General features: G+C 36.7%; 1 protein-coding gene across 1 annotated transcript in view; it reads right to left on the reverse strand.

Moving 5' to 3' along the window:
• Positions 1-26,855, reverse strand: part of LOC140165944 (gamma-aminobutyric acid type B receptor subunit 2-like) — a 447,371-nt gene that overhangs the window by 108,355 nt on the left and 312,161 nt on the right. Inside the window, 3 exon segments of the mRNA XM_072189287.1 lie at positions 9,877-10,068; positions 11,219-11,284; positions 13,152-13,253. Of these exon segments, the coding sequence (XP_072045388.1) occupies positions 9,877-10,068; positions 11,219-11,284; positions 13,152-13,253 (360 nt within the window).

Raw genomic sequence — 26,855 nt, forward strand, 5'->3', positions numbered from 1 at the left:
CACCAGAGAGGTCAACAAATCCGCTATCACTGACCATGTAGTGGAGGACAATCATATGATCAATTGGGATGACGCGAGCATAAAGGACAGAGAGCAAAACAGAAATAGAAGACACATAAAAGAAGCGATTTGGATACGGAAAAGGGGGCCCAACACACTCAACCGGGATGAAGGAAATCACTTCCCGCCGCACATCTATGACCAATTCCTAAAACCACATAAAACAAGGCCACCAACGTCAGGCTCCGACAGGAAGCAGACTAGGAGGACTGGGAGAATTGGTCAGTGATTTGAGAAAGTGCTACGATGTAGCACGAAACGTCATTTTTAGGTATGTTTAACATCATTTTACCAAATAATCAATTGGATTTGTTTACATGAAATTTTACAAATGATACGGCAACTCTTTACTAAAAGCATGACAAGTGAGACCGTCTTTCAATGTACTAATTTTCCTCGTCAATTGAAGGCCTCTACTACATAACAGATACGGTACACTGGAGATTTATATTTACTTTACTTCGAGCTAATTGGACATTATGAAATCCACAATACAAGTCCATGCTCATGAATGTAAAGCTTACAAACGTTATTCACCAAGCACCTTATTATTATGACCTCACTTGGGTAAAAAAAGAAAATCAACCAAACCCTAAGGGAAAACCAAAAGCGAACAACGTCAAACGATAGCTTTATTGACGCAAGCCGACACTGTCCACAAATGGCTCAGTTACGTAAATGATACATTTATGCACTTTATTTATTTATTTATTTATTTATTTTATTTATTTATTACACTTTATCACTGGCACAGAATTACAAGAAATATATAATATTGCACATAAGTTACATCAAAAATTACACAATATTATGAAAGGAACATTTGTTTTAAAAAGTCCAGTGAATGGCTGGAGCGAACAGGTGCCAGGCACCTCTAAGACCGCCCCACCTTACACCTTACTTAAAACTTAGAATGATAAGATGGTTTGGAACTCTTCAACATATCTCAAGAATTACTAAACATAATAAAGGGATGTTTGTACGGTTATGTCAAAATTAATGCATATAAAAGAATTTCAATCTCGGTGTTTCAATAAAGTTTAATACGGCGACATAGCATGTGCAATTCTTTTCTTAATCAAATTGATCAAGTTTTTAATTTTAGTCCAAAATTGATCAACCACAGATTGTGGTTTTACACCGTGAAATAAATCATATACAATTACATAATCCCAGGTGAGGAACTCTTTAAATGACATGCTTACTTCCAACACTATCGCTAGGTGTAATTTTAGCATCATATGCGATAGCCACGCAATTATAACCTGCAACACGATATGACTTATCATATTCGGATTGTTTTATACAAATGATGGCGATTTGTTGATAAGAATTGATATGAAAAGCGATTGAAACTTGTTGTGATATTATGTAAATGGCAAATGTAAGAACAGTAAAACGTATTAAATCAAATAGTCATGCATGTTCTTTTTTCTCGCACCATTAGCGTAATTTGTACTTGGTGTTTTTCAAATTATGTTGTGAACAGTATCAAGTAATCTAACTATGATCTAATTATCATTTTCGATTCTTAGAATGGTATTTTTCCACAGAATTGTACGCCCAATCGGCGTGGCGCTAAACCGGTGTGTGACCTCACGAGTTCGAGTTCTACACTGGTGAGATAATTTCAAGTGGTCTATGGATTTTGGTGATGGGATTCGCCCTAGTCTCGCTCCCAGCCGATTTGTGCTCCTTTGTCACTAAACAAATCGTCTGGCGACAACCTCATAGTACGTCTTTTCTGATTGGCTTATCATCGTCATCAGAAAACGTTAAGACTGAGAATTGGCTGGCAATCAGCGCTGGGCTTCAGCGCATGCAGCGATCGATGGACAGCTATGCGGTTGCATAAATCTACACAACGTACGTGAGTACGCACTGCAAGTCGCTGACATGAAAGGCGATATCAGACAATTGGCGCCTCAGTAACTGTGAGCCAGCGTATATTTTGCGTTTGCGGTATCTACAAATAGTGGGGCCTATGATGTTTAGTGTCACTTACACATTAAGTGACGTCCTTTTTCATGGGACCGAGACAAATTCTGCCCTTGATTACGTATGGTTTGAGCGTGGCAGTTTACACAGGTAGTTCATTTGCGTAATTATGACATTCTAACAACATCATTGCCTGAAACCCAGCTGGACAAAGAAAGTACTGTGCGTATTGTTCCGATATATTACCAGCGCTGATGCTTGTTGCGAAGGTTCATCTCTCTTAATGTCAAGCATAGCCTTATGCAACATCCTAGAGTAATTGAGGCAAAAAGTTCAGAGACCCTTTCACGTTTCAAGGACAACTACAACTGAAATCAAACGGTATGACTTGCAGATAACAGACTCATCTGTCTTGAAGATATAGTTGATTACTTCCTCCAGTGAGTCTGATGCTAATAATGATTACGTGTAACGAAAAAATACTTGTTAGAGAGACGAGATCTATAGGCATGATGAGCAAGGTATGTCTAGACGAATCAATTTTCAATTTTCTCATCAATAATATTCAAAAGATAAGTGCATTTTATAACCTACACAATATTGAATGAATGGACCTGTATAGAAATCAAGTAGTACTCTCTGGGCGATAATCAGACTTTGCGCCTGGGTATAAGAAAGGATTGAAAAGTAAAGGGTTAAAAGCACTGTTCACTCCTGATACATTGTATAATGGCAGTTGCTGTTTAATGTCTAGCAAAAATGAGCAGCATAAAAGGCTCAAAATGTGCTCTCTTTCATGCAGGAAATGCTACGTTATAGATGAAATCTAAGGAAAGTCTGCACCACCAAACACAGAGATTTTTTTTAGAAAATGTAACCGCACTCTATATGTTTTCACTACGCAAGATGACTCAATTTGACCTTGAACTTTAAGAAGATGCTCAATGTTCAAAAATGTAAGAAAACTGAGAATGTCACATGTCAGTAAAATGAAGTGTGAAAGGCAGGTTTTTATCGATGTTACGACATGAATCGATTATTAGAGGTGTCTCTACCTAAAACTATCAAAATGGCCTCGTATATTATTTATTACAAAGTAAATGTTCATAAAAACAATAAAATTTAATTAAAAAGTGATACTCGTTTCAAAACAAATTACGGGGGAAGTGTTTCGTGTTCGCTTGAGCACATCACGTATATTGAGCAGTATTATTGCGCTGTTCAGTTAAAATCCATATCCCTATGGAAGACATGACCTTGATCTTCCACACAGGGAATGTGAGTTTTAAATGAGGTTATCTGAATGGCTGACACAATCTGAAATTCACATTAAGGTCATTTCTTCCATAGGGGTGTATGGATTTTAACGGGAACACTCCTTGTGAGGAAGATTAAGGTCATGTCTTCCATAGGTGTATGGTTTTCAACGGGAATAGCCCATTGCTGTGCCCTTGAAGATAATTTCTACTGTTTCCCACATTGACTTGTCACTTCCATTACAATTTAGTTTAATTACATTTTAAAGTACATTGCATTCTAATATAACTAGAGGCATGTACACGCGGAATTAAGAATATTGCACAAATGCAATAGCAATGAATAAATGAATCACAATTGATCATAATGTAATTAATTGTTGAATCTTTTGGGGCTTAATTGTCGAGGTTGAATCGCAGCACGAATTGATACAATGTACATTGTATTACCTAATCAAATTGTTTTCTTTTTAAGGTTAATGTGTAATACAGTTGGTCGTAAAAGCATTGGCCTCTTCTTGCTCCTCCACTCCAACCCTTGTTGCTTCTATACAACATCTTCATCTGCTCCTCCACTCCAACCCTTGTTGCTTCTATACAACATCTTCATCTGCTCCTCCACTCTAACCCTTGTTGCTTCTATACAACATCTTCATCTGCTCCTCTACTATAACCCTTGTTGCTTCTATACAACATCTTCATCTGCTCCTCTACTCCAACCCTTGTTGCTTCTATACAACATCTTTATCTGCTCCTCCACTCTAACCCTTGTTGCTTCTATACAACATCTTCATCTGCTCCTCCACTCTAACCCTTGTTGCTTCTATACAACATCTTCATCTGCTCCTCTACTATAACCCTTGTTGCTTCTATACAACATCTTCATCTGCTCCTCTACTCTAACCCTTGTTGCTTCTATACAACATCTTCATCTGCTCCTCTACTCCAACCCTTGTTGCTTCTATACAACATCTTTATCTGCTCCTCCACTCTAACCCTTGTTGCTTCTATACAACATCTTCATCTGCTCCTCTACTCTAACCCTTGTTGCTTCTATACAACATCTTCATCTGCTCCTCTACTCTAACCCTTGTTGCTTCTATACAACATCTTCATCTGCTCCTCTACTCTAACCCTTGTTGCTTCTATGCAACATCTTCATCTGCTCCTCTACTCTAACCCTTGTTGCTTCTATACAACATCTTTATCTGCTCCTCCACTCTAACCCTTGTTGCTTCTATACAACATCTTCATCTGCTCCTCTACTCTAACCCTTGTTGCTTCTATACAACATCTTTATCTGCTCCTCCACTCTAACCCTTGTTGCTTCTATACAACATCTTTATCTGCTCCTCCACTCTAACCCTTGTTGCTTCTATACAACATCTTCATCTGCTCCTCCACTCTAACCCTTGTTGCTTCTATACAACATCTTCATCTGCTCCTCCACTCTAACCCTTGTTGCTTCTATACAACATCTTCATCTGCTCCTCCACTCTAACCCTTGTTGCTTCTATACAACATCTTCATCTGCTCCTCCACTCTAACCCTTGTTGCTTCTATACAACATCTTTATCTGCTCCTCCACTCTAACCCTTGTTGCTTCTATACAACATCTTTATCTGCTCCTCCACTCTAACCCTTGTTGCTTCTATACAACATCTTTATCTGCTCCTCCACTCTAACCCTTGTTGCTTCTATACAACATCTTTATCTGCTCCTCCACTCTAACCCTTGTTGCTTCTATACAACATCTTCATCTGCTCCTCCACTCTAACCCTTGTTGCTTCTATACAACATCTTTATCTGCTCCTCCACTCTAACCCTTGTTGCTTCTATACAACATCTTTATCTGCTCCTCCACTCTAACCCTTGTTGCTTCTATGCAACATCTTCATCTGCTCCTCTACTCTAACCCTTGTTGCTTCTATACAACATCTTTATCTGCTCCTCCACTCTAACCCTTGTTGCTTCTATACAACATCTTCATCTGCTCCTCCACTCTAACCCTTGTTGCTTCTATGCAACATCTTTATCTGCTCCTCCACTCTAACCCTTGTTGCTTCTATACAACATCTTTATCTGCTCCTCCACTCTAACCCTTGTTGCTTCTATACAACATCTTTATCTGCTCCTCCACTCTAACCCTTGTTGCTTCTATACAACATCTTCATCTGCTCCTCCACTCTAACCCTTGTTGCTTCTATGCAACATCTTCATCTGCTCCTCTACTCTAACCCTTGTTGCTTCTATACAACATCTTTATCTGCTCCTCCACTCTAACCCTTGTTGCTTCTATACAACATCTTCATCTGCTCCTCCACTCTAACCCTTGTTGCTTCTATACAACATCTTCATCTGCTCCTCCACTCTAACCCTTGTTGCTTCTATACAACATCTTCATCTGCTCCTCCACTCTAACCCTTGTTGCTTCTATACAACATCTTCATCTGCTCCTCTACTCTAGCCCTTGTTGCTTCTATACAACATCTTTATCTGCTCCTCCACTCTAACCCTTGTTGCTTCTATACAACATCTTTATCTGCTCCTCCACTCTAACCCTTGTTGCTTCTATGCAACATCTTCATCTGCTCCTCTACTCTAACCCTTGTTGCTTCTATACAACATCTTTATCTGCTCCTCCACTCTAACCCTTGTTGCTTCTATACAACATCTTCATCTGCTCCTCCACTCTAACCCTTGTTGCTTCTATACAACATCTTTATCTGCTCCTCTACTCTAACCCTTGTTGCTTCTATGCAACATCTTCATCTGCTCCTCTACTCTAACCCTTGTTGCTTCTATACAACATCTTTATCTGCTCCTCCACTCTAACCCTTGTTGCTTCTATACAACATCTTCATCTGCTCCTCCACTCTAACCCTTGTTGCTTCTATACAACATCTTCATCTGCTCCTCCACTCTAACCCTTGTTGCTTCTATACAACATCTTCATCTGCTCCTCCACTCTAACCCTTGTTGCTTCTATACAATATCTTCATCTGCTCCTCCACTCTAACCCTTGTTGCTTCTATACAACATCTTCATCTGCTCCTCTACTATAACCCTTGTTGCTTCTATACAACATCTTCATCTGCTCCTCCACTCTAACCCTTGTTGCTTCTATACAACATCTTCATCTGCTCCTCCACTCTAACCCTTGTTGCTTCTATACAATATCTTCATCTGCTCCTCCACTCTAACCCTTGTTGCTTCTATACAACATCTTCATCTGCTCCTCCACTCTAACCCTTGTTGCTTCTATACAACATCTTCATCTGCTCCTCTACTCTAACCCTTGTTGCTTCTATACAACATCTTTATCTGCTCCTCCACTCTAACCCTTGTTGCTTCTATACAACATCTTCATCTGCTCCTCCACTCCAACCCTTGTTGCTTCTATACAACATCTTCATCTGCTCCTCCACTCTAACCCTTGTTGCTTCTATACAACATCTTCATCTGCTCCTCTACTCTAACCCTTGTTGCTTCTATACAACATCTTTATCTGCTCCTCCACTCTAACCCTTGTTGCTTCTATACAACATCTTCATCTGCTCCTCCACTCTAACCCTTGTTGCTTCTATACAACATCTTCATCTGCTCCTCTACTCTAACCCTTGTTGCTTCTATACAACATCTTCATCTGCTCCTCCACTCTAACCCTTGTTGCTTCTATACAACATCTTCATCTCCATCTTAATCATCAACATCATCATCAACAGCATCGTCATAGTCGTCATCACAGACATCATGATAGTCTTCGTTATCATGCCGTTCCCTTGCCGTAATTAAAGAGATTGCGATTTCCAAACGTACGTATCGTACGTATACGTGAAATCTATTCAAAACCACTCTCCTGTGACGGGATTTTGAAGAGATTCCACGTACGTTCGATGTTACGTTTAGAAATCTCTCTGTTGTCTTCGATATGTATTATTATAGTTGGTTGGTGTTGGAGGATCTGTACTATTAGTTCAAGGTTATCCGACAAGTCTGCAGTTGTCTCTTCATAAACAATGGTTGATCATTATTAATTACAATGAACGAAAACTACAGTATAGTTGTACTGTGGTGTGTAGTATTAAATTAACATTCGGAGATCAGAATGTAACTGTATTGAAACGGCCAGTATAATTAATTTAATGTTTATAAAATTAACTTGAGGAAATACCACACTATTCCTGTACTATATACCTATATAACGACATCCTTGCAACTAGTTAACTGTCCCCGTAAGGCCTCATATAACTTCCCTCTTTCCTTGCCCACTACTCATATGTCAAACAAATTGTAAGATCAAATTAAAGAGTGCTCTAAATGAAAATATTAAATATTATAACTGTAATTACAGCAACTCTTGATAAATGTCAAGTTCAGATAATATTATTATTAAAAAGAAGAAAGAAAATAGGGCCATGGAAATATTACATAAAGATAATAAGCATACATTGCTACAAGCTGTTGACGAGTTTAGTTCGTATATTAACACGTAATCTCAATTGACAGAAAGGCGTGTATTACCCTACCACATTAATAAACTTCACCAAGTCCGCCGGGCACAAAAAAGCCAATTTTTCTTTCTTGCTATGCAGAGGGGAAGAAGAAGAAGAAGACGAAAAAAGAGGTAGCTGTGTAAGAGCCTTACAGCATAAGTAGAAGATGGTAATAGCGGAAGGGTGGGAAAATTAATAAGGGAAAAAGGAGCTAGGAACTCAACTATAGCCGATAGCGCATGCCTGTTCAATACTATTTTGTAAAAGTTAATTGGCATTTGTGGGGCGGTGAAAGTCTTGACCTGAACCAAGTATCATTGAGGAGTAAAGAGACGTGTTGGCTTGGGTGCAATGATATATAAATTGATTGATAAAAAATCACACCGCTAGATGGAGCTCGTTAAGTCTTATGCACTCAGTGTTGTTATCTGTGTAGCGTGAAAAGGTTCGTATCGTCTTCAAGCCACGCCTACTATTAGAAACACTGAGTTTGTGGTGCCCAACGGTTTTATATGAAGAAACTGTGATTAAAACACGCTCGGACAAAGATTTATTGTATCAAATCGGCTCCGGGCCCCCAGCAAAATTTATGTATATGGTGAGCATCGGTTTCAATTACTCTATATTTGCAAAAATATAGAGTAATGACTTTGGGCCCCAAATCTGGGTACACCCCATAGACACTGAGCGATTTCGAAAATAAAATAGTCTACTAGGGAAATCCACGTAGTTTACAATGGTAAATCTGCAATCCTGTACGAGCTGCTATAATAGCTGACCTGTCAATCAATTATTGCGAAGCATGAATAATGCGCAGGCGCATTGTGCTATTTATGGTCGGACCGAATTCAGGGAATTGTTATGGCAAAGTCAAGTAGATGGTGTGAAGAAAGATAAAGCAAACTTCTAGATAGACTGATAAGTACGAGACTCCCCAATAAAGAGGCAGTGAAATTGCAATAGGATTGTCACTTGACGTGAAATAATAGACTTGTTCAAAGAATTTTCATTAAAGTTTGCTCCAATTAAACTTGGAGTGGTATTTTGCATTCATTCGTGTCATCTGAAATCCGTTCTTCATTTGGTTAAATGTCAATTATGTTTGGCCAGACTGTTTTCATTCATCATAGATAAATTTGTTTTACGAAATTGAGCTATTTGATGCATGTTGACGAGATTTATTCATGAACGCTCCATGAAGTTTTCTGTAAACATGGTAAATGACAAGCCGATTGCGTGCATTGTTTGATTAATGTCCATATCACTATACTCTGATGAAATCGGCTGGTATTTTATATTGAATTCTGAAGTAAATGCACCGTTTAGTGTACAACTTTCAATATTTATCATCTTGATAGAGAAAGAAAAACGTTGTTTGATCATTTGTTTCTCTTTGTCAGTGTGCTGACTCAGGGGATCATTAATGTTCTCGTATTTTTGCAGCGGGATCATTAAATTCATTTAGGGTTTCGCTTTCACTTTTATACGTCAATTCTCCTTTGCGCGATTGTCAAGGAATGAACTACAGACAAATCTAATTTCACGCATTCCTACACCTTAATGGTAGCCATAGCTGGGTCCCCCTTAGGTATATCCCACATAAAATGTGAAATGATGTGGCTTTAGTGGGGATATTAAACTGCATTCCATTGGTGTTGGCTCGTTGGATTCGTCTATACGCAACATAAAGTGACTTCATTATACCCGAGCAGAGACTTTGATATACATCAACAACGACACGACCACCACCAACAACACCAACAACAGATTTCACAACATTTTACATGAATGGGGAAAAATCAATGATGTTTTGAGAATTTTTAATCAAAATACTTTAAGAAATATGAAAAATGAACTTGCACTAAAAATTTGTACTGATGTAGTTCATTTGGCATTGGCTTCCTCGAAAGATTGACGACAGAACTTTGTCGGAGTTATACTTCGCGCGTACACTGGAGCACGCACTGCACTCTTCAGGAATATAGAAGCCAAATAGACTATATCATGATATGGTCATGATAGGGTGATATTGGCCACTGGTAGGCTAATATTAATTGTACGTCAGATCACATCAGGAGATGAAGCATATTACGTTGTTGAATTTTGGCAAAAAAGAAGATACTTACGAATCCTGATATTGTGGGCTCATCACTAGAACTAAGTGGCAGGATTTCTGTAGCGATGTAACCCCTTAAAGCCCTTTCCAATTGATCGGCAGTGCAGTCACTATCATTCTGTAACTGACGCCACCAACGATCAGAAAAGTAACCTGGTAGGAGCCAGACGTAGTATTCTCCGTATAGCTCTTGCTGGTAAACCTGAGGGAAAATGAACGACATTGAAATTATTATGGTACATCCTTCACATAATATTGAATTATCTGATAATATTTTACCCAAAATACTACTATATACAAAAAATATCATCTTGCTTTTACAAATACCGCTATCCCCAGTGATTCAAGACATACAAAACATTAATGGATGCAGCTGCTTTGCAGTACCTTAATCAGCTTGCATCCAGAATAACCGTTACAACCAAGATAAGATCTTCGAGATTCGTATGGGACGATCTACAGTAAATTCTTTGCTACAAAGTAGAAGTTCAACTAAAACCCTTTTTTAAGGAGACTTCATAAAACGTACCCCCTCCCATATCACTCCAAACCAGTGGCGTAGTCAAGGGCAACAGCAGCTGTGTGAAATATTGTTCCATGTCAGATGAAAGCCCTGATTTTTAAGATGTTAGGTTTTTTTTTTACTTTCTAGCCCCCTTTTGACCATATTCGTCTAAGTATTTCCCACGCAAAGTTTCCTTCTTGCCCCCTTCCAAAAAAGTCACTGCCCCAAATCAAACCCTGAAAGGAAGGGTTCACGTCTTAAGTGAGTCAGTTCGATAAAGTATCTGGGTTAATTAATTAATCGGATTGCTAAAAATGAAGATCGATTTCTATTACATGTAACATACCTTTTAGCTAACAAGCGTATTGTTTCTATGTTTGTGTAAAATGAGCGATGTAAGTTAAATAATTTGAACGAAATTAATCTGGTAGAAAGCTGTTATTGAAAGTAAGAGTGTGCAACCTGTTCTACATAGTCACAGATTATGGTACTACAAAAGTATGATAAATCTAGAAAACTAGTATTTCACTTTTAATTTGGAAATGTTATACCTTGTAAGTCGAGTGATTTATTTGAAATAATCCAAAGAATCCGATAACACATATCAATTAAAACGGGTTTCTTTATCAAACCTAATATTTAATTAAATCTATGATAATATTTTGTTTCACGAAAGTAATTCTGTGCATATAGGCCTAATACGACGTACTTTAAATCGGCAAAATTCTATCCGTAGTTTACACGCTAAGAAAGAGCGAAACTAATTCATTGTCTAACAAATTGAATTGTATAAACCCAGCTTGATTATTTAAACTTAAAATATTTAAAGAGATTACGGGAGATTTACCTGACAGAAAACCCGACGTGCAGCTTCCTCACTGAAAAACCCTATGACTATTCTGGCTTTTGATTTCTGAAATAAAAGACAAAAAACAGCGAATGAGTCAAGACGAAAACAAAATCCATGTATTTAAGGCATGACGATCAGTTCGGTCCGATAGCCTTATCGGAGCCCCAATACGTACCGATGAATCTCTCTGATGCCTATCCAGGAGGTGCAATAAATTATATCGACTATAAAATGAAGAGCCTGTTTCCAAACCATGTTAAGTCCACAAACACATTTTTCTGATTTACCTGTGCGATATTGTTGTGATGGTATAGTAATTTCAGTTGGATGCACCATTACAAAGCAAACAGTGGATGGATATACAGTAACAATACTGTGTGAGGCCTTTGATTCCCAAATGAGAACAATAGTCTGTATATTGTTAAGCAGCATTGTTGTGGTAAATAATGGCTTATTGATGGTACAACTCATTGTTACTAGTGTCAAACTTGTCAATGTAATTGTGATTGTATCACACAAGTGAATGAGAAACATGTGGTTGTGGACTTAACATGGTTTGGAAACAAGCTCTTCAAATTATGGAAATATGCTAGTGCTATGTTTAAAAAATGTAAATAATAATAAACATAGAACTCTGCACATTTGACGATAAAAAGAGACATCGGTATATCGATATATCGGGCAGCAATAGCGATACAGGTTTGAACTAAACGTGATATGTTACAAGTGTGTACGTTACGGTATAATGAACATCAAGGGCAACTTGAAACCATAAACCTATCCATTGCAACATAATTAGCAAAGGACAGCAATAAGCCACACTAAGCATTGAAGTAATAAGTGTTAAAAAAAACCATGGCACCATTCGCTTCATCGAATACAACGGTAAAACAAACTCAGTGTAAAATGCACTCATGTGCAAATAATAAAGAAAATTGGTTTAATTCATGATGTAGTAAAAGTAGCTTAATTCCAGTGATATGGTTGAAGTGGTTTAAAATATGCGCTGATTTTATACTGTGTAATCAGGTGATTGCTATGATGGATAGTACCCAGAGGTCCATGGTCAACCATGAGTTAATGTAATCGCCGAACTAAGCCTCTATGATGTTGATTGCTTTTAGTGAATCTGTTTCTGAAGGACGATTCATCTTGACGAATTTCTGCAAGTGATAACTAATAAAAGGCGATGCGGAAAAAGAATTGGTGAAGTCAGATTGAAAAACTGCATTTGAACTAAATTTTGCAATAATTGATGATTGTAATATTGAGTTTGAAAAGCCTTGGACACTGAACAAAATAGTATAATAGGACAATACACGGACGACGAAACAGTGCACCAAGTTATACACATCAAGTGATAAAGCAGAGATTTCAACTGGCTCTTTTAGCGGCGTTTTAGAAAAGAAGTGAACTACGCCCTTTTTACAAAGAAAACAAAACAAGAACAGGCTTATGGCTATTTTGACGCAATAACATAAGGTTAACAAAACGTTGCATAACAAATATAAACAAGCTCCAAGTAAACTTTCATTGTAGTCGTAGATTTGATGGTATATGAAATGTGCGGAATCGAGTTGGACAGTAGATATTGACCAAAGAGAATAATATGAATAGTCGTGTCCCCATGGAGGCTGAAAATTTTAGATTTGGGTAAATTAAAGATTTCATTAGGAGTTTCTGAAAGGTTTAGGGTGGATTAACTTGGAGTTCCAACCCTGAGTGAAATGATAGGTTTCAGCAGCCAACGATCCCTGGACGATCCCTTAAAACACTCTGTGGTTCAGCTAATACTACGAGTTCATTGCGGCTCTATGGGCTACGATTTTCTCTTGAAGTGTCGGAACTCACAACTAATTTAACCCTAATTGACCTTGTATATGTTTGACCTATATATTTTCAGCATCCGGGTCAATATCCATTTCCTTACCTTGAGATTCCGTACTGCTGTCGTCGGATCATCTGCAAAGCTTTCTTGAGCTAATAGGTTCATATTATTGTCTGTAGCTAATTTTACTTGCTTTGTCTGGGCCTGAAACGATGAACAAGGAGAAGATGAAAAAGAAGAGGACGGAGGGAGGGAGGGAGGAGGAAGAAAAAGACGAAGAAGAAGACGACGAAGAAGAAGAAGAAGCAGAAGAAAAAGACAAAGAAGAATGAGAAGAATAAGAGGACAAAGAAGAAGAAGAAAAATAAGAAAGAATGTTATTTTTGCAAGTAATACATTTATAGCATGTAATTTAGATATTGTATCTCAAAATGCAATAATGAGAAGTATTTAAAAGTTTACATTTTCAGAAAGCAAATGATGCAAGGAATCCAACTAGCATAACAGATTCCTGTAAATATTAACAGTTTTTGTGAAAATCTCAAAATATATAAGGTATACGGATTATATTCTATGCAGTTGTGCTAATGCTAAATACAGCGCATTGTACCGAGCAAAATTTAGCTATATATCCTTTAGTTCGACCTAAACTGGTAATAAAGTTTTTTAAAACATTGACTGAATAGGGGATTTGAGAACTAAAGGATTAATATTGAGCTATATTTCATTGGGCACAGAAGAATGTTTTTGTTCTTTAAATTCAAACAAAAATTGCTCTGCATTTTTCTGGTACAATAGGAGTGTAAGCTTAATCAAGATGCAAATAACCAAAATACGATTAATTAAGATCCGAATGACAAATAAAAGTGATAACAAAATCAAAATGCATTGGTATTATGTATAGTGTATAAAACATTTCGACAAATTGCCAAAACTTCCTTGCTTCTTGCTATTAACCTTATTCTCCTTTCATTGATACTTAATTAAGTAAATCAATCACCATTGAAAACTCCTATTGACATTTTTAATAACCATTTTGTCTGATATATCTACGCTGCCATTGCCGATAGCGGTTGGCCTATATCGCATCAACTTTGGTCTCGTACTTTTGCACCTTATATCAGTTTGACTATAAATTGACACCATTCGCAAATGAGCACAAAATAAGATGTCTTTAAAGATTATACCATTCAAGAACATTCAAATCTATACAAGATTTTCTTGTATACCCACTTAGATGTATCGCACGTAAATATAATTAAAATGATCATAAAAAACAGAAATGTTTTATTTTTGGGTAAAACAGTGGGTATTAGAATGTAAAGGGTGTAAACTAATAAAACTAATTAAGTATAAATGTGACCTGCTACCACGAAATAAGCATAAAGTCGTAACTTGGTAGTTTCGGAACATCCTTACTGCTGAGATTATGTTCTTTGTTTTCCGCGCAAATGTACAAGCCAGTAGTATGTCCTTCGTGAGTGGCCCATTGTGCTCCCATTCACAAATGACATACAAATATAAGATTAACGTGTTCAGGTGCGTGTGAAACAAAGAACACAAATGCAGCAGTCAGGAAATCTCAAAACTACCAACTTGCGACTTTAAGCTCATTTCGTGGTAGCAGGTCTAAATGACTATGATAACGACAATTCTAATTGGATATCCTTTGCCTCGATTACACCAAGGTACTTTGACTTTCATTCATTCATGAAATCGTATTCGACATTTAGAAGATTGGTAGCAACTGAACAAAATATCATTAGGATCAGGATATTTCATCAAAACGTGATTCAGCAAAGTTACTTAACTTCTAAAAATAATTAAATCAAGGGATTAAATTCTATCAAACTTGATATGAATTTGAACTTTTGATCAAAAACAAGACATTAATTCCTTCATCGGAATTTTCATATGGTACTCCATCTTTCATCAAACTTATATTTCAATATATTCTCCACCAGTATGTGGAGCATTTTCCTCCTCCGTTATGTGGCGATTTTTCTCCTCTGGTGAGCTCGTCTATGGGTAGCGTTCCTGACGAGATAATTCCCCGTGGTTTAAGGGGAACTCTTGGTTTATAGGCGCCACTTGCTTCCCAGGTAATTATTTGTGGAGTTCGGTCGAATATTCGATGGAGTAAATGTTGTCCGTTATCAATTATTTATCAACTTGAAGAATTTTCTCAGACCATTGCTTGAATAAAATATATGGGATATTTATTCCTGACAAGAGGCCAAAATGGAGTAACCCCATTGGTTTATTTCACTGTCCCGGGATAATAAGCCTTACCGGAAGTTTGTGGTATTTAAGTTGTATCGGTTTAGCACAAGCTACGCAATTCTTTAGTCATAAAACATTTGGAGTATAAAATGGTTCACAAAAAGAAGGCTATCTCTACAGACGTAAATTTTCTTTTCATAGGAAAAAAAGAACGTTTACATCACGTAATTTTGGAGGGCCTTTGACTCAATTTAGGCACCCATCAGTCGGCGTATTGTCATGTTTATTATTTAGCAACTTCAAGATCCTGGCTTCTTGGAAAGAAAATTAGAAACGTCAATGTAAGAGCTGCCATTGCATTTAAATATATCTTGAAATATTGCAATAAAGTATAGTTATGAGTTAGAAGATTTGGTTTTGTGATAGACAGAACTGTGCAATTTCTTTTTCTTTTATACCTGTGTTCAATATAAGAATGTTCATATCATAAACTTCAGCAACATGTAGGATTTGACACTACGGAAACATAATGCTGAATAAATCCGACTTTAAACCCAATTTGTTTGAGTACCTTCCAAATATTCATTGAATTTTAGTTTCTGACACATCAAAACTGTCTCTTATCGATCAAACGACATGAAGCTGTTGCGCCCTGATTACCGTACACCAAAGTTATCATGTTATTGCTTTTAAATTCAGTTTGATTCGGATTCGATCTGGATCTGAATGAAGAACTCGTGACGTGTGGTAGCGTATTTTGCCCAAATGAGATACCGTAAAAACTCGATAGTTAGCATATGTGTTTACTATCGAGCGCTTTTTAAACATGCAAACATGAAGAGCCCCATTCACAAAATTGTAAAGGGTTTTGAGCAAATCATCGATACGCATACTTTTATACGAACAAGTAAACTTGCAAATGCATGTCTTAACCCCAATAGTACTCAGTTGGTAAAGCGCCGGACTTTAGTACAATTTCATGTTTTCAAAAGCTCTCCATAGTAAGCACGTATGCTAACTATCGAGTTTTTACGGTATACGCACTGCACATCTTGCCGTCTTTATCTGATACAAAATAACTTTGGACGCTGCTTGCATTGTTCTAATGATTTTGCATAACACAATTATAGCGAAAAACTGAATTGGTCCGAATCAATTTGGATTCAGAGCGTTTTAAAAATAGCTACATCGGTGATTGAAACCAATACTACTGCTTACCCGAAGCCTTGTCGCAATCACGCTGAGAATTTTGAAATCTAGGGTGGATTATATGTGACCGATTCCAACAAAACCAGCAACATAGTAAACGTTAAAAATGAGTTCTCATAAACTTTCGTGAAATATCATCTATTTATATCGGAAAGCCACGTAGAAAGTTGCTATTTTAATCATCGTTTTCTTTTGAATTTGGCTTGGACATAAAGTATAATACAAAAAAAGACAACTATTCCCAGTGACCCATTAATTCCAAACCTTGAAGGCTTCTAGCTCAGTGTTCCGGGTGTCCGGTCATATAATAGGCTATTCCAGCTGAAATCCATATCCCCGGGTCCCTATTCGCCGTCGAAGTGATGTAATAATCGGATTAACTATCATAGTAATAGGAATAGGGTAAAACAATTTTGGAACATGTCACTCTTCACGAGAACGTTCATGCGGTACCTCTGCATTGAACCATATCAAGCTGATCACTCGCACCTGTAAGATTAGTATATTTAAAAGGAACGGTATTGTATTCAATCTATGATTGCAGACATACACAGGTGATTAGTACAGCCTGCGTATAGTGCAGCACGATACATACAAAAATTGTTTTAGCCTATTGCTATGGTAGTTAATCCGATTATTACGTCACTTCGACAGCGAATAGAAGACATGACCTTAATCACCTACACACGGGGGTGTACATTTCAAATATCATTTGAAATTCATACTCCCAGTATGGAAGACTAATGTCATGTCTTCCAGGGGGTGTATGGATTTCAACTCGAATAGTCCAATAGAAACATTGATCCTTGTACAATGTTGCTGATTTTGTTTGCATGACATTTCACAGCTACTGGTCATTCTTGTTTATTGTGTTGGGTGACACACGTTCATTGTAAGTTTGTGTCATCAGCATTGGCCCATTTTGTGGGGTGACAAACGTTCATTGTAAGTCTGTGTCATCGGCATTGCCCATTGTGTGGGCTGACAAACGTTCATTGTAAGTTTGTGTTATCAGCATTGCCCCATTGTGTGGGGTGACAAACGTTCATTGTAAGTTTGTGTCATCAGCAATACCCCATTGTGTAGGGTGACAAACGTTCATTGTAAGTCTGTGTCATCAGCAATGCCCCATTGTGTGGGATGAAAAACGTTCTTTTGTATATTTCTAACATGGATCAAAACTGCATCTCCAATTTATCTGGCTTGTCATGCTCCACACCACACGATTCTTCAATTGAAATTGACACTCATTTAAGATACATCCAGACTTTTCACGTTATAACAAAGAAATTGCATACTATTATTAACTTTCCTAGCCGAAAGCCATGTCAAATATGACTTTGTACCTAGCGTTGACGTGTCATATTACTCAAAACCCTTATGACAGAAATATAATGGTAAACGATACAGCTCTCAGAATTTTTCAACTTGTATATGATGAGACCGTAACTTCACTGGAGCGAGAAATTGTATCTGACAAAAGCGTGTTCTTGTTTCTTTCTACGGTGCATAAAATGTCGCTACAATATTATTTGTGTCTTAAGTGACCTGAAACAGATTGGATACCTTACATTCTGTTGTGGTGTTAAGATTTTTAAAACAATATAAATAAAAACGGACATATCGTTGAGACGGGTCATGTTTATCCAAGTATCCGGATTTTCCGGGACATTTCGTTAACGAGTGATTTTGTTAAAATATGATTTTATCAAGGATAATGTGTGTAAGCGCGAGTTTGTATTATATGAGATGTCAAATCGACATAAATACGAGTTTGAGTTTGCTTGTAAAGCTTATAATCTTCGCAGAATTTGATTGAGCAGGCCTGTAAAGATTGCCAACAAAAAGAAATCAATTTCATTCTTGGAATAGTCAGCTAAACATTTAAAACAGCTTTAGCTGGTTAAATCAGCATGATCAGTTTAATCTAGTAAATATTAATCACGCTGATGCGGCGATGGCTCTAATTTGGCCAATGTTCGTTCCTTCTTGATCTCATTAATCAGCGAAATTACTTTTATAAGTACGATGAAACGATTGAGCATAACAATCAATTTCTAAGAAAAGTAATATTACACAATTCAAAGTATAGTGAAATGGTTTAAATTGAGAGATTTAGTCAATGCTAGAAATAAGATTGTTTATCGCAAGATTTGCGTTTGCTTCAAAGAAATACGTAATATGCTTCGTAATTTTACTCCTGTCTGTCATCTTTCAGCATGATACCATCTAATAGTAATATCAATTCGATTACCCCCGACCTATTGAAAATCACGCACTGTGATTTGTCCAAACCACATAATTCTGTGGTCCAAACAGGTCACGGGAGGGCAAATTATTCTGCAATCATGGACGAAAAAGATAACAGACCGCGTACAAGCAGTCAAAGTCTCAGCATCACCCGATAATGAGGACCGATTGTTCCATGAAATGCGCACTTACCGCGTATTGTTACGGTCTATCGCGTAATTGCGAAGGGCCTCATGAATATGCGAGAATTCACAGCATACAATACACGCGGACGTTGACTGTTGATACATGGTCTGTGGTCTGTGTCTGTAATAATGTGTCACATTCTACGCGTAGCATTACGGTTAGTTACGCGTACAATATTTCCGCGACATTCGCTGTCACTTACGCTGTGGAAACGCGAACTCGCTTCACCTTAAAAAGCGATATTTTCTCTTTAAATCGCACTATTTTGAGGCAATATAATAGAAACAAAGGATGTGGCATTATCCTTTACACTCAAATAATGTGTCCGCGGCATTAGTGAGACGCGTGTTTTTGCTGCCTCGAACACATTAAGAAATAAAGGGTAATGTATTGGGCTATTCCAGAAAATAGGTGCACACCCCCTATAGAGGAGTAAATTTTCAATCAAAGAAATGTCCGGATTTCCAAATCTGCTTTCTGAAAACGACTGGAATTCCAGTTGCCAATATTACTGGAAAAAGCTTGGAAATCCAATCAAATGAAGGAAAAATCACGGAAATGTTGAAAATTAGCTCTCAAATTGAGGATTTCTGATTTTGAACTATTTTTTTTGCCTTTGGGCACTTTAAAAATCTGGATTTCCAACAGTCACGACTGGACAAAAGTCCGGATATCCGAACTCCTCTATAGGGGTGTGCATCTATTTTCTGGAATAGCCCATTATCCTTTACACCGAAATAATGTGTCCGAGACAGTAAAGCCGAACCCGTTATTAAACGTTGTTACTGCCGTTGAATACGTTTCTTACCACGGGTTCCACTCCACAGGTGTTTCCTTTGCAACGCTTTAGTTACCACATAAACAGATCAGTTGCTGATATTGTGATCTCGCATCTATACGCGCTGTATTTGGCGAATTAATACAAAAGTGTATCGATGTGCCCTAAAGATTTTATTTCACATGTTCATTTCAATAAATATTGCAGAAGCAGGAGACTTGTGTTATTCATATGCCTGCTTAAATGCCAAGAAAGGATAACTGGGATAGAATTCCGACAATATGACCACTCTTTGTGTTTTGAGCTATTTTTTGATTAATAAACAGAATTGCTGAAGTTTTCAAAAGTGAATGACTCCAATTGTGACATGCTACCACGAAATGAGCGTAAAGTCGCAAGTTGGTAGTTTTGAGATGTCCTGACTGCTGTATTGGTGATCTTTGTTTCACACGCACCTGCTCAAGTTAATCGTATGTCTGTATGTCATTTGTGAATGGAGGCACAATGGGCCACTCACGAAGGACATACTACTGGCTTAACAATGCGCGGCAAACAAAGAACATAAACTCAGCAGCTAAGATGTAGGATGTCTCGAAACTACCAACTTGCGACTTTATGCTCATTTCGTGGTAACAAATCAAGTATCTAAGAAAATACCAATGCACTTTATATCGCAAACGATAGGCAACCCTATACATCTCATATAACCTATTTAACATTTTGGTCTCTTTCACTGCGTTGGTGTTTCTTTTATCGTGTTGATTTCAGCAATGAATGGAATAAAATTCTGCTTGTATGATCAATAGGCAAACGTTATCAAATAAGCCACTCTATCGTGAAAGAAATTGGAAAGACTATTGTTGAAAGAGAACTACTATCTTTTTCATTTCAAATTTACGTTTTAAAGCTGATATAACCATTGGTATATGAATGATTCAAAAGGATGATTCAAAAGGGCGATGCTTTATTGAAATTTGTTGTTTGAAATTAGATATTTGATTATGTTTATACAGGTGCGCTTGTGTGATAGTAGAAAGGCAATTGGAATTGAACTGGTTTGGTTATCAGTGCATGTAAATTTGACGCAATTTTTACCCTTTAATCAACCCAGTGTACAAATTGGTTAAATGACACCTTGCTTTCAATTAAATATTCTTATGAATATTTCTAAACCTATTTTTTACGGAAATCTCAACGCTCTTTTTACTACTTGAAAAAGAGCAGAGTATTTGTGCAGTGTTTACAAAAACTTTGGCAAAGTCTTAGCTCATTGAAAATCAGCATTAGAATCGATCGAAATATTTAGATAACATAAATGTCCCAAAAGTACATACGTGTATGCGGTGCAACCTAGTTTTCCCTATCTCATAGACTCGAAGGATGTCTGTGGTAAATCGAAATAAACTAGGCGATGTCTTAGGATTATAACTTTAGGGACTTTTTTCTCTCGACTGACTTTTCCCACCTTGCAAAAGTGTCAATTAAGAGTCAGGATCGGCTTCTAAAAGACCCCGGGTCTTGTAATAGAATTCCACTAAAACCCGAGAGCAATGCTGCGTAGTTAATGCGAATCTGAAATAAAGTAAGCTGCGGGCCCTAGTTACAATTCACCATATGGGGCTATAATGTATCCCTTTTACCTTTTATCAGAAGACAAAGATTAACTTTACACGATGTCAATAAAAATGCAATAAAATTAAGTCATATTTTTTAGGAAAAACGAAATGCCGCGATTGAAGTCAATTTTTGCGCGTCCAAATGGTATAATTACATGATACATATCAAGACATATCCTCGAGCAGTACAAAAAACTCGACAAGATATTAGTATCTCCCCGTCTTGTAATATTACAAATAATCTTTGTTCGTCCAATTCACCGCGCGTCAACTGACTCACCGACTTGACGCGACGAGCTGGAAAATTTGACTTTTTCGGTTAACCCCCTGAGCACTACCTGCCGATCTAACATTACCTGTGATTGGTCAATAACATGATATCTTCATTTTAATTACCAATCAGAATGGTGTTTGCAAACAATTCACCCCCATTTTTTGTGTGGTGAAATTTTTCTAAAATGTTGCTGATTGGTCCAATTGATAATGAAAACTCCTTTAAGACCAATAGGCAGGTAGTTCTCATGGGGTTGAAGATAAGACAGATAAGAGTTGAAAATAAAATCCTATGAAATAGTATACTATCAGAGAATGGCCATCATATTTAGAGGGGGATGTATTTTGTTATTATGCTGTTGCTTGTCACCTTTATATAGATCTGGACTGGATTTTTTCGGTTTAATAGCCCGCACATTTTAAGAATCTTATGAATAGCAGGATAGTATAAAATTGATGAACAAAGGGTCAAACAAAGTGTGTTAAAAATTCATTAGAATAATTGGTATATACTTCAACTGGTGAGCATGTCAAAAACGATAAGCTTAACCCTATATCTTATATAACCTATTTAACATTTTGGTCTCTTTCACTAGGTTGGTGTTTCTTTTATCGGGTTGATTTCAGCAATGAATGAAATAAAATTCTGCTTGTATGATCAATAGGCAAACGTTATCAAATAAGCCACTCTATCGTGAAATAAATTGGAAAGAATATTGTTGAAAAAGAACTACTATCTTTTTCATTTCAAATTTACGTTTTAAACAATTGGTATATGAATGATTCAAAAGGGCGATGCTTTATTGAAATCTGCTGTTTTGAAATTAGATATTTGATTATGTTTATACAGGTGCGCTTGTGTGATAGTAGAAAGGCAATTGGAATTGAACTGGTTTGGTTATCAGTGCATGCAAATTTGACGCAATTTTTACCCTTTAACCAACCCAGTGTACAAATTTGTTGAATGACACCTTGCTCTCGATCATATATTCTTATGAACATTAATAAACGATTTCCTTCACGGAAATAATTTCAAAATCTCAACGTTATGCTGTTTTTACTACTTTTTTAAAATTAGATTAAAAAGAGCAGAGCAGGGTTTTTGTACAGTGTTTACAAAAAACAATTTAGAGTAATTTTGGCAAAGTTTTAGCTCATTGAAAACCAGCAATAGAATTGATCGAAATAGTTGGATAACATAAATGTCCCAAAAGTACATACGTGTATGCGGTGCAACCTAGTTTTTCCTCTCTCGTCGACTCGAAGGATGTCTTAGGTAAATCGAAATAAACTAGGCGATGTCTTAGGATCATAACTTTAGGGACTTTTTGTCTCGACTGACTTTTCCCACCTTGCAAAAGTGTCAAAATAAGAGTTGGGATCGGCTTCTAATAGACCTCGGGTCTCGTAATAGAATTCCACTAAAACCCAACAGCAACGCTGCGTGGTTATTATCTATAATAAAATGCGAATCTGAAATAAAACAAGCTACGGGCCCTAGTTATAGTTCACCATATGGGACTGTATAACTTTTGCATTTCATCAACAGACAAAGATTAACTTTACATGATGTAAATAAAATTGCAAACAAACTAGGTCATATTTTAAGGAAGACGAAAATTCCGCAATGGTGGTCAATTTTGCGCGTCCAAATGGCAGAATTATGTAATACATTTCTAGATATGTCCTCAAGGAGTACATAAACACGACAAGTTATTACTTTCTCTCTGTCTCGTTATATTGCAAACAATGTTTACGAGTCGAATTCACCGCGCGTCGACAGATTCACCGATTTGGCGCGACGAGGTAGAAAAAACACCATAATTAACTGTGCATGATGTCAATGATATTGCAACAAAAATAGGTCATATTTTCGGAAAGATGAAAAATGCCGAAATGGCGGTAAATTTGCGCGCCCAAATGGCAGAATTATATAATACATTTCTAGAATTAATGTCCTCAAGCAGAACAAAAGAATGACAATATATTAGTTTCTTCCTGAAAATAGACCAATTCAATATGTGGAAAATTTGACTTGATTTTGGTGAAAGATAAGAAAAAAGAAAGTAAATATCAGGGAAAAAAAACCATATATATTTATAAAACTATTCGCCAGCGAAGTGTTATCACCATGTCAACTGGATCACGCTTTTGAGTTGTACACCACGATCAGAAATGATCGCAAGACAAAGTCTATGGTATGTACTACCAATTCCAAAAGGTGCGTGATCCAGTAACCAAGGGAGTACGTAAAAGGAGAATTGAGCAAAACGCTGGGGCAAAACACGATATGATAAAATCCCTCAAGGACAAAATTGTATACTATAAAGAAACGCCAATCGATTTTCATTATCTAAATCACTATATTATTGAAAAATAACACTATGATGTTTTGCACAAGTTCATGCTGCAAATCATAATACTTTGAAAACTTGCTTGATTTATTGTTGTGAATGAATCATGTACGTTTTACAAGAGTGTGCAATTTTTGCCAAAGCTTACTACCATTCGCAAGATGCTGTTTAAACATGTAACTTTTTTACTTTTGAGTCAAGATCTGCACTGGATCGATTCGGCTCAACGCCGCGCGCATCTCACAAATGTTAAATAATTCAAAGAATGTGTAACATTTCTTTAAAAAGTTTTCAAACTGCAAAGATAAATCATAAGTTAGGGACAAGAAATTTAAACGGTAAGAATTAAGGTTAGCAACTATTTTAAACTGTTGCGATTTGGTAGTTCACAGCATCTTGCGAATAGTAGTGAGCTTTGGCAAAAATTGCATTGATCATTTCATAGCGAGCGTGTAGAAGTATTCAAATATCACAGATATACTTTTGTAGATTCTGTGGTTCTTGAGTTATGTTGTAAAGAGGGGTGAAACAACAACACTTTTGGAAAACGTACATAATTCATTAACATCAATAAATCTAGCAAGTTTTCAAAGTATATGATTTGTAGAATGAACTTTTGCAAAACATTAAAGAGTTATTTTCCAATAATATATTGATTCAGATAATGGAAATCGATTTTTTGGTTGCTTCGACCAACAAAAGATCGCGTCGCCTTAAGGGAAAGAATCATAACAGAGACAAATCTGATATATTTACATTAATATACTTGTCTTTGTTACTTTAAAAGATACGAAATATGAAATCTTTTCCCGCCAAAGGCATCCTTCCTGCATCTCTAGGCGACGCCTAACCTCAGTTTTTGAGTTTGTTGACAACGTCTTGACATATTCTAAGAAATCGTAATGAATATGTAGGCATGTCTTAGGATGACGCTGTCATGAATGTCAAATATTGCACCTCGCAGTTCTCTAGGACTTGTGGTTGAAATACATAAAAAAAGAAGAAAGAGCCGAAATGAGTTTTCCATATTTTGCACTTTTATGTGTTTTGAGCTCTGTAACAACTGTGTCACTTTTCACTTAGCTACTGATAATTTTGGATAACAGGCTCATCAAATCATTCATAAACTTTACTTTTAAGTAAAGTTTATTTAAAAATCTTAATACTGTCAAACTCATAAAATTTTACATAACAGTAACCAATTATATACGGTAGTGCAGTGTGGATTTTTACGAAAACTTTGCCAGCTCGTGAAACCATTACGAAGTTTATAGCAACAATGAACATTAAAATGATACTGTTGTTGTTTTTGCGCGGGCTCATGAAGTCCACGATCAGAAACAACTTCGAAATGCAATAGTTATACTTCGCTAAAGAAAAGCAGCGGTATACTTGTTTATGTCAATAAATGCATATCCCAAATGTTTTGAAAATATATCTGTGGAGCAAAAGAGTTTATTACATTACATTTTCTGAGGGCATCAATTGTGTTTAAAAAGATACAGAAGATAGTTAAGTGTTTTAGTTCAAAGGACTAGTACATAAATGTGTTCCATTGAAAGCCCAATATTGTTCATTTGAAGCAAAAAATCCAGACAGTTTCAAAGCCGTAACCCCAATTGACTATATAGCTCAAAGCAATTCACTTGAAAAACCGTAGCTGAATGGTTTTGCTATTTCTTTCTTTCCCTTTTTCATCAAAGTTCCAGTTGTAGTCTAGATCGCACGAATAAAACTAGTTGCTATTGCCTTCCAGACTTCCGGCAGAAACTTCCTTTGAAAGGTACAGTCTCACAAGCTTGTTGCCGAACTAAAAGCTTTTAATGCAAAGTAACAGTATTTAGCTTGCGGTTGGCTTTAACTTAACACAAGTAACTCAAATTGGTCCATTTAGCTACTATAAAAGGAGACACACGTCTCTGTAATAAGTATAATCAGACCCAATTGAACGAATATCACTCTGCCGAATATCTTTTACTCGGATTTTAAGTAAATAGATTTAAGTAGAGTTGTGGAAAGAATTTCAAAATGTGTTTTTAACCCATGGCATTCAAGCATTGCTTTCGAGGGGTTGTAGTGGCATACTCCAAAGCCCAAAGCTTATAAAGTAAGCAAAAAAAAAGGTACCTGTTATGTTCACCCCTGTATATAATAAACAAAGACAGATAATCATAATTGGAACCAGCAGCCAATAGCTGCATCTTTTAGCTCAATTTAAGTCCAAATTGTTCTAGAAATAAAACACGACGATCCAAAACCAAGGATGATGCCAATTCAAAAGTTGCAGTTTGCTCAAATGCATGCCCTATTGATTTGTACACAGGCGTTCGCGAACAAGAGAACTAGCGCCGCGCTTCCATTGATTAGCACGTTAAAACTAGCGCCGTGCTTTCATTGATTAGAACACAAAAGTGCAACTTTTGATTTCGTTTCTTCATTAGGATTTAGATCACCGTTTCTTTAATTCTCAACCAATTTCAACAAATAAGGTCTTAAATCAGAGCTAAAGAGCACAGGTATTGGCTGATTGTTTTAATTTTGACATACTTGTCTTTATTTAGGATATACAGGGGTACGGTGAACACAACTGGTACTTTTATTCTTTGCTTACTGTATTATACAGATGGCGTACGCACTGTATGATGATGTCATTGGTATTGTCAATCAACAGTGACTAGAGTGCTGTTGGGTTGCATTACTAAGCATGTTAAACTAATTTTTATTGATGACGTCATTTGCTTGTAGCAGTACCACTTAGTCCAATATACATCATAGAAGGTATTTTGGCATTTCTAATAATAATCCCTCTATATTTCGGTTACAGATGAATATACTTTATTGTATTAAGTCCATTGAGAAATTTCTTTTTAAGCAGATTAGTATTTTTAGCACAAACAAGCACGACAAAAATGGGTAT

The sequence above is a fragment of the Amphiura filiformis genome, chromosome 12 (genome assembly GCF_039555335.1).
Source record: "Amphiura filiformis chromosome 12, Afil_fr2py, whole genome shotgun sequence".
Lineage (NCBI taxonomy): Eukaryota > Metazoa > Echinodermata > Ophiuroidea > Amphilepidida > Amphiuridae > Amphiura > Amphiura filiformis.